Source organism: Anas acuta, chromosome 3, assembly GCF_963932015.1.
Source record: "Anas acuta chromosome 3, bAnaAcu1.1, whole genome shotgun sequence".
NCBI lineage: Eukaryota > Metazoa > Chordata > Aves > Anseriformes > Anatidae > Anas > Anas acuta.
In genome coordinates this window covers 117,108,792-117,117,340 of record NC_088981.1, presented here as the reverse complement: position 1 = coordinate 117,117,340, position 8,549 = coordinate 117,108,792, and the positions used below count along the sequence as shown (strand labels likewise).

Genomic DNA, 8,549 nt, shown 5'->3' with positions numbered 1-8,549 from the left:
GGGGCCCCTGGTGCACCCCAGAGCCCCCCCCCCCCCCCCCCCCAGCTCCTGGGGACCCCCCAGGCCCCGCCCCCCCCCCCGCTCCGCCTTCCGCGGCTTTTTGGCCGCCCGCGGCCGCCGTAGGGGGCGGGGCTCCCGCGCGCGCAGCATTCAAACGGCAACGGCAGCGCCTGGGGGGGGGCTACTACGAGGAGTAGAGGTAGGAGTAAGGGGGGGGGATGGGGGGAGGAGGAGGAGGGGGCTGAGTAGTAGCAGCGGGGCGTGTAGGAGGAGGGGGAGGGGTAGTAGGGGCCCGAGGAGTTGTAGTAAGGGGGCTGGGGAGGAGGAGGAGTAGGGGACTGAGTAGTAGTAGTAGTAAGGGGGCTGGGGAGGAGTAACTGGGTGTGTAGTAGTAGGGGCTCGAGGAGTAGTGGGGGGCTACCGAGTAGTAGGAGGAGGAGGGGGCCCGAGGAGTTGTAGTAAGGGGGTGTGGAGTAGTAGGGGGCTGAGTAGTAGCAGTAGGGGGGGTTGGAGTAGTAGCAGGCCCAAGGAGTAGTAGTAGGGGGCTGTGGAGTAGTAGTAGTAGGGGCCCGAGTAGTAGTGGGCGGCTGTGGAGTAGTAGCAGGGTGTGTAGTAATAGGGGGGCTGAGGAGGAGTAGTAGGGGGGCCAAGGAGTTGTAGTAAGGGGGTGTGGAGTAGTAGGGGGCTGAGTAGTAGCAGTAGGGGGGGTTGGAGTAGTAACAGGCCCAAGGAGTAGTAGTAGGGGGGCTGTAGAGTAGTAGTAGCAGGGGTCTGAGTAGTAGTGGGTGGCTGTGGAGTAGTAGCAGGGTGTGTAGTGGTAGGGGGGCTGAGGAGTAGTAGTAGGGGGGATGTGGTGTAGTAGGGGACTGTGGAGTAGTAGTGGGGCCAAGGAGTTGTAGTAAGGGGGTGTGGAGTAGTAGGGGGCTGAGTAGTAGCAGTAGGGGGGTGTGGAGTAGTAGCAGTAGGGGGGTGTGGAGTAGTAGCAAGCCCAAGGAGTAGTAGTAGGGGGGCTGCAGAGCAGCAACAGGGTGTGTAGTAGTGGGGGACTGCGGAGTAGTAGTAGTGGGGGGCTGTGCAGTAGTAGCAGGGCGTATAGTAATAGGGGGCCCAAGTAGTAGTAGTAGGCGGGGTGTGGAGTAGTATAGGGGGGCTACAGAGTAGTAAGGGGGTATATAGTAGTAGGGGCCCAAGTAGTAGGGGGCTGTGGAGTAGGAGGAGGACCACAGAGTAGGAGGAGGAGGAGGCTTGCAGAGTAGTAGTAGTAGTAGTAGGGAGCCCCCAGAATACTAGGGGGCCTGCAGAATAGTAGTAGTTAGGGACCTGAGGAGTAGTAGGGCTCCAAGTGGTAGTAGAGGCCCCTTGGAGTAGCAGCAGGGCTGTGTAGGGGCTGAGCCCAGCCCCCGGGGGGGGGAGCTCCTCGGTGCTCTCCCCGGGGGGCTGCTGGTGGCCGTGTAGTAAACCCTCTACTCCCTGTTGTAGGGCTCAGCTTGCAGCCATGGAAGCCCTCAAGTCCCAAAACGTGGAGCAGAAGGAGAAACCTGGTGAGTTACACCTAGGTGTAAGCACTGAGGATGCCTGGGCTGGTTGGTGAGTTACACCTAGGTGTAAGCACCGAGTAGAGGTGCTGCCACCTGCTGTCCCCTCCTCAGTGCCTGCTCACCTGCGGGCTTGTTTCTTTTTGTTGTGTGTGATTTTTTTGGTGATTTTTCTTTTTTTTTTATATGTGTGTGTTTTGTCTTTTTTTTTTGTCTTTTTTTTTTGTCTTTTTTTTTTGTCTTTTTTTTTGTCTTTTTTTTGTCTTTTTTTTTGTCTTTTTTTTTGTCTTTTTTTTTGTCTTTTTTTTTGTCTTTTTTGTCTTTTTTTTTTGTCTTTTTTTTGTCTTTTTTGGGTTTTTTTTTGGCCTTTTTTGGTCATTTTTTGTCATTTTTGTTTGTTTTTTTTGTGATTTTTAGGTGATTTTTTATGTTTTTGGTTATTTTGTGATTTTTTGTTTTTGTGAATTTTTTGTTTGTTCTGTGATTTTTTTTGTGATTTTTTTGGTTTTTTTGTGTGCTTTTTTTTGTGATTTTTCTTTTTTTGTGTGTGTGTGTTTTCTTTTTTGTCTTTTTGTGGTTTTTTGTGTGTTTTTTTGTGTGCTTTTTGTGTTTTTTTTTTGTTTGTTTTTTTGTGTTTTTTTCTTTTGCTTTTTTGTTTATTTTTTGTGATTTTTTTTGTGTGATTTTTTTGTGTTTTTCTGTGTTTTTTTTTGTTCTTTTTGTGTGTGTGATTTTTGTTTTTTTTTGTGACTTTTTTCTGATTTTTGTGTTTTGTTTGTTTTTGTGTGTGATTTTTTTGTGTTTTTTTTTGTGATTTTGGTTTTTTTTTGCGATTTTTCTTTGTGATTTTTATTTTGGGGGTGATTTTTATTTTGGGGGTGATTTTTATTTTGGGGGTGATTTTTATTTTGGGGGTGATTTTTTTTTGGTGATTTTTTTTTGGTGATTTTTTTTTTGGTGATTTTTTTTTTGGTGATTTTTTTTCTGAGTGATTTTTTGGGTGATTTTTCTGTTTTTTTTACCTTTTCCCAGAGCCGTGCGCAGCATCCGTCACCATCCCGGCCTCCCCGTTCATGCAGAAGCTCGGCTACGGCACCGGGGTCAACGTCTACCTGATGAAGAGGTACGGGGCCAGGAGCGGGACCCCAAACCCCAAACCCTTTGAGCTCCCAGACCCCTTTTTACCCAAATCCCATAAATCAAAATCAGGACCCAAACTCCCATTTCTGACCCAAAATCACATTTTTTTCCCCATTTAGGTCCCCGCGGGGTTTATCCCGCTCCCCTTGGGCCGTGAAGAAAATCAACCCCAAATGCAGCCGGACGCAGCAGAGCCTCTACCAGCAGCGGCTCAACGACGAGGCCAAAATCCTAAAGGGCCTCCAGCACCCGAACATCGTGGGTGAGCCCCCCCCTATTAAATTCGGAGCGCTCAATAACCCCCAATTTGGGGAAATTTGGGGAAATTTGGGGTTTTGCTGCTTTGGGGTGCTGCGGGGAGGAGCAGCAGCGCGGCGATACCCTCGAGGCGTGGAATTAGGGATTTGGGGTCAGGAGGGGTGTGGGATCAGGTTGTGTCCCCAAAATTTTCCCAAATAGGCTCCGGGGAGGTGTTTCAGGGCCAGGAGTGTTTGGAGAAGCCGTTCCAGGCTCTTATCTCCCCTCTTATCTCTTATCTCCCCTCTTATCTCTTATCTCTCCTCTTATCTCCCCTCTTATCTCTCCGCTCCGTTTGGCATTCATTCCTCTGCGCCACCCCAAAACGCCGCCTGGCTTCTGGCAGGAATTTGCAAACACACAAAATCTTGACCTTTCCAGCTTTAAAAAAAAAACACATTTCTTTTTCTTTTTTTTTTCCGTTTTCCTTTTTTTTTCTTTTCCTTTTTCCTTTCTTTTCCTTTCCTTTTTTTTCCTTTTCCCCCTTTTTTTCCTTTTCCCCCTTTTTTTCCTTTTCCCCCTTTTTTTCCTTTTCCCCCTTTTTTTCCTTTTCCCCCTTTTTTTCCTCTTCCCCCTTTTTTTCCTCTTCCCCCTTTTTTTCCTCTTCCCCCTTTTTTTCCTCTTCCCCCTTTTTTTCCTCTTCCCCCTTTTTTTCCTCTTCCCCCTTTTTTTCCTCTTCCCCCTTTTTTTCCTCTTCCCCCTTTTTTTCCTCTTCCCCCTTTTTTTCCTCTTCCCCCTTTTTTTCCTCTTCCCCCTTTTTTTCCTCTTCCCCCTTTTTTTCCTCTTCCCCCTTTTTTTCCTCTTCCCCCTTTTTTTCCTCTTCCCCCTTTTTTTCCTCTTCCCCCTTTTTTTCCTCTTCCCCCTTTTTTTCCTCTTCCCCCTTTTTTTCCTCTTCCCCCTTTTTTTCCTCTTCCCCCTTTTTTTCCTCTTCCCCCTTTTTTTCCTCTTCCCCCTTTTTTTCCTCTTCCCCCTTTTTTTCCTCTTCCCCCTTTTTTTCCTCTTCCCCCTTTTTTTCCTCTTCCCCCTTTTTTTCCTCTTCCCCCTTTTTTTCCTCTTCCCCCTTTTTTTCCTCTTCCCCCTTTTTTTCCTCTTCCCCCTTTTTTTCCTCTTCCCCCTTTTTTTCCTCTTCCCCCTTTTTTTCCTCTTCCCCCTTTTTTTCCTCTTCCCCCTTTTTTTCCTCTTCCCCCTTTTTTTCCTCTTCCCCCTTTTTTTCCTCTTCCCCCTTTTTTTCCTCTTCCCCCTTTTTTTCCTCTTCCCCCTTTTTTTCCTCTTCCCCCTTTTTTTCCTCTTCCCCCTTTTTTTCCTCTTCCCCCTTTTTTTCCTCTTCCCCCTTTTTTTCCTCTTCCCCCTTTTTTTCCTCTTCCCCCTTTTTTTCCTCTTCCCCCTTTTTTTCCTCTTCCCCCTTTTTTTCCTCTTCCCCCTTTTTTTCCTCTTCCCCCTTTTTTTCCTCTTCCCCCTTTTTTTCCTCTTCCCCCTTTTTTTCCTCTTCCCCCTTTTTTTCCTCTTCCCCCTTTTTTTCCTCTTCCCCCTTTTTTTCCTCTTCCCCCTTTTTTTCCTCTTCCCCCTTTTTTTCCTCTTCCCCCTTTTTTTCCTCTTCCCCCTTTTTTTCCTCTTCCCCCTTTTTTTCCTCTTCCCCCTTTTTTTCCTCTTCCCCCTTTTTTTCCTCTTCCCCCTTTTTTTCCTCTTCCCCCTTTTTTTCCTCTTCCCCCTTTTTTTCCTCTTCCCCCTTTTTTTCCTCTTCCCCCTTTTTTTCCTCTTCCCCCTTTTTTTCCTCTTCCCCCTTTTTTTCCTCTTCCCCCTTTTTTTCCTCTTCCCCCTTTTTTTCCTCTTCCCCCTTTTTTTCCTCTTCCCCCTTTTTTTCCTCTTCCCCCTTTTTTTCCTCTTCCCCCTTTTTTTCCTCTTCCCCCTTTTTTTCCTCTTCCCCCTTCTTTTTTCCTCTTCCCCCTTCTTTTTTCCTCTTCCCCCTTCTTTTTTCCTCTTCCCCCTTCTTTTTTCCTCTTCCCCCTTCTTTTTTCCTTTTTCCCCTTCTTTTTTCCTTTTTCCCTTTTTTTCCCTTTAAAAAAAGCATTGAAATATTCCCAGGTTGAGATTTCTGCAAACGCCGCCGTGCCCCTGCATTCCCAAGCATCCCCTATTCCCTCCCTGACACCAGCTGCAGGTGTCACCCCCCCAAATAAAAAAAACAAACAACAAATTCCCCTTTTTTCCTGATTCTCTGTCCCCTGAGGACTGGGGAACCCCCCCCCCGTGCCCTTTTGGGGGCACAAAGCTGAGCTGGGAGCTTTTTAGGGGCGCTCCCCTCGCTCCGTGCCCAAAATCTGAGGCTCATCCCCCCACCTGGGGGGGTCACCTCTCCAGAAACCACCCCCCAAAACCACCGGGACCCCTTGGGGTGAATCCGTGCCAGCCCCCAGCCCCCTAAAAACACCGGTGCCAGCTCATTTTACCTAAAAAGTGATTTTTTTCTTATTTTTTTTAAGGTTACCGCGCCTTCACCGAGGCCAACGACGGCAGCATGTGCCTGGCCATGGAGTACGGGGGCGAAAAATCCCTCAGCGACCTGATCGAGGAGAGGAACGCCGCCCGCCTCGGCCCCTTCCCCGCCGCCACCATCGCCAAGGTGGCCCTGAGCATGGCCAGGGGGCTGAAGGTGGGTTATGGGGTCGGGGAAACCAAAACCCCAAATTGTGGGGGGGGTGAGAGGATGCTGCGAGGGATCCTACAAGGTTGGGGGATGCTCGGTGCCGTTTTTGCGCCTCTCCCAGGCTGAAAAAGGTGATTTTGAGGGCTGGGAGGTGGGGGAAAAAGTGATTTTTTTAGGGTTTTGAGCATCGGGGTTGGGTCTGAACCACGGCACGGCTCCAAGAGCTGCTCCTAAAGCTCCGCGGGGATTTTTTCCTTTTCCCCCTTTTTTTTCCTTTTCTCCCAGTTTTGCCCTAAAAAACCCCAAAAGCAGAGTGAAGCAGCCCCCCCGCGCTAAAAAAAAACAAAATCAGAGTGAAGCAGCCCCCCCCGCGCTAAAAAACCCCAAAATCAGAGTGGAGCAGCCCCCCCCCCGCGCCCTGCAGGCGGGCGTTAACACATCCCCGAAATTTTAACGTGAAAAACGACAAATTTGGTGCTTTTTTCTCTAAACTTGATGGCTCCTCGGTGGTTACGGGTCCCCACGGGGGGGCTTTAATTGCTTTTTTCTGTCCCCCCCCCCCCTCCCCAGTATCTTCACAATGACAAGAAGCTGCTCCACGGGGACATCAAATCCTCCAACGTGGTGGTGAGAGGCGACTTCGAGGCCGTCAAGATCTGCGACGTGGGGGTCTCCCTGCCCCTGGACGAGAACATGACGGGTGAGGGGGGGTTTTTGGGGGCCCCCAAATGCTCGGGGGCTCCCCGATCCCTGGAGAAGGGGGTGCGGGAGCTCTCCAGGAGGTCCGGATCTGTTCCCTTTGGGTTTTTGGGAGCCGTTCCCTTTTGGGTTTTTGGGAGCCGTTCCCTTTTGGGTTTTTGGGAGCCGTTCCCTTTGGGTTTTTGGGAGCCATTCCCTTTGGGTTTTTGGGAGCCATCCCCTTTGGGTTTCGGGAGCCGTCCCCTTTGGGTTTTTGGGAGCCGTCCCCTTTGGGTGTTTGGGAGCCGTCCCCTTTGGGTGTTTGGGAGCCGTCCCCTTTGGGTGTTTGGGAGCCGTCCCCTTTGGGTGTTTGGGAGCCGTCCCCTTTGGGTGTTTGGGAGCCGTCCCCTTTGGGTGTTTGGGAGCCGTTCCCTTTGGGTTTTTGGGAGCCGTCCCCTTTTGGGTTTTTGGGAGCCGTCCCCTTTTGGGTTTTTGGGAGCCGTCCCCTTTTGTTTTTGGGAGCCATTCCCTTTGGGTTTCGGGAGCCGTTCCCTTTTGCAAGGAGCGAATTTGATCGGAATTTGATCGGAATTTGATCGGAATTTGAAGCAAACGAAGCAGAACCACGGGGGTGGAGGCAGAGGGACCCCGGTGGCTTTGTCCTTGACCCCCAAACGCGTCGGGTTCCTTGCAGTGAGCGACCCCCAGGGCTCCTACATCGGCACCGAGCCCTGGAAACCCAAAGAGGCTCTGCAGGACGAGGGGGTGATCACCGACAAAGCCGACATCTTCGCCTTCGGGCTGACCCTCTGGGAGATGATGACCTTGGCCGTGCCTCACCTCAACCTGGGAGGCGGCACCGACGACGAAGGTTGGTGGCTGTTGCATTTTCTGGGGGGGAAAAAAAGCCTTTTTGGAAGTTTCTCCCTGAATAGGATTGGGTTTTTCGGGTCCGTCTCAGCACCACCAAGGTGCTGGGTCTCCCCTGGATGCCATATAAAAACCTCACAAATGTTTTTGTCTGCGCCACCCCAAAAATCCCACAAAACCATAGACAGCCCGAATCCACCCGAGCTGTTTTTGGGTGTTTTTTGAGGGGGAAAAGGGAAAACGAGCGCCCTGCCTGCCCCTGTTTGGCTTCCTAACTCTAAACGAGAAGCTGATTGATGACAGCAATTAATCACCCCAAACCAGAGCTTTGTAAGAGCTTCGGCACAGATGGAGAGAGCTCCTTGAATCTCAGCTGCTCCTCAAATTCCCATCAGCCTGGCTCCCTGCTCTGGGGGTGGGTTTAAAAAACGTCCCCGAGCCTCAGGGCTGTGCCTCCAGGGGTGTAGGAGCGATGTCCCGCTGTGGCTGTGCTGTTAAAATGATGCAGAAAAGGGGCCAGTGACCTCCTGCTGGAATTTGGGGGCAGGGATTTGAGCGAGGCAGCCGATCCTGCTGCAGCAGAGAAGCCAAAACCAGCTCCTGGGTTTTTGCCCTGCTGGGAGAAACGAGACGGGCACGGCTTTAACATCAAAAACCCTTAAAGAACGAGGAGAAAATCGGGCTCGGAGGGCTGCCGGAGCCCAGGGTGTCCCCCTCTTTTCCAGACGAGTCCTTTGACGAAGATGATTTCGACGAGGAGGCGTACTACGCGGCGCTGGGGACGCGGCCGGCCCTGAACATGGAGGAGCTGGACCCTTCCTACCAGCGCATGATCGAGCTCTTCTCCATCTGCACCAGCGAGGAGCCCCAGAAACGCCCCTCGGCCGCTCACATCGTGGCAGCCCTGGAAGCCAGCCTGCCCCCGGAGTGACAACCCCGGCTCCTGAGCAAGCGAGGCCGTTCCCGGAGCTGTGTTACCCTCCTAGGTTGTAAAATCTGCTCCTTGCAGAGCCTAAATCTGTTCAGAAATAGCCCTTTTTTAGCCATTTTTAGGTTTAAGGATGTGCCCTCGATGCGCTCCGTGCAATGCCCCCCGTGCCCCCGAGCTGTTTAAAACCCTCCCCTGGTTGTGTTTAACTTATCCCCGTCTCTGGTTGATGTTCGTGGCAGACGTTGAAAAGAATTTGTTCTCTAATTTGTGTAATTAGTGCTTTTCTTTTAAAAATAATCTGAAGGGAAAGGGGTGCGGGTGGGCAGCACCCCCAGGGAGCAGCTCAGCACCAGGGGCTGGATTTGGGGTTAGGAAAGGGTTGGAGAAAAGCTGCTCCCGGTCCCGTAGGCAGCCCCTGGGTCCTGTTTTTGCCACCTCCTTTAACGAGAAGAGC

At 51.0% G+C, this 8,549-nt stretch overlaps 2 protein-coding genes across 4 annotated transcripts in view; both read left to right on the top strand.

Moving 5' to 3' along the window:
* The window catches only part of CLU (clusterin), a 124,268-nt gene that overhangs the window by 70,438 nt on the left and 45,281 nt on the right, over positions 1–8,549 (top strand).
* PBK (PDZ binding kinase) lies at positions 66–8,359 on the top strand. 3 transcript variants are annotated; one of them, XM_068679010.1, is made up of 8 exons: positions 66–199; positions 1,480–1,541; positions 2,568–2,658; positions 2,795–2,937; positions 5,453–5,622; positions 6,187–6,316; positions 6,989–7,165; positions 7,890–8,359. In XM_068679010.1, the coding sequence occupies exons 2-8, from the start codon at positions 1,496–1,498 to the stop codon at positions 8,093–8,095; spliced, it is 963 nt and encodes a 320-aa protein (XP_068535111.1). In that variant the 5' UTR covers positions 66–199; positions 1,480–1,495; the 3' UTR covers positions 8,096–8,359. The 3 variants fall into 3 exon arrangements, with proteins under 3 accessions (XP_068535111.1, XP_068535112.1, XP_068535113.1); XM_068679011.1 differs by lacking the exon at positions 66–199 and adding an exon at positions 401–410 and having other exon boundaries at positions 1,478–1,541; XM_068679012.1 differs by lacking the exon at positions 66–199 and adding an exon at positions 1,321–1,331 and having other exon boundaries at positions 1,478–1,541.

Coding starts and splice junctions, on each gene's coding strand:
- PBK (XM_068679010.1), top strand. CDS start 1,496: ATGGAAGCCCTCAAGTCCCAAAACGTGGAGCAGAAGGAGAAACCTG. Junction 5,623..6,186: donor GCATGGCCAGGGGGCTGAAG/GTGGGTTATGGG, acceptor CCCCCTCCCCAG/TATCTTCACAATGACAAGAA. Junction 7,166..7,889: donor AGGCGGCACCGACGACGAAG/GTTGGTGGCTGT, acceptor CCTCTTTTCCAG/ACGAGTCCTTTGACGAAGAT.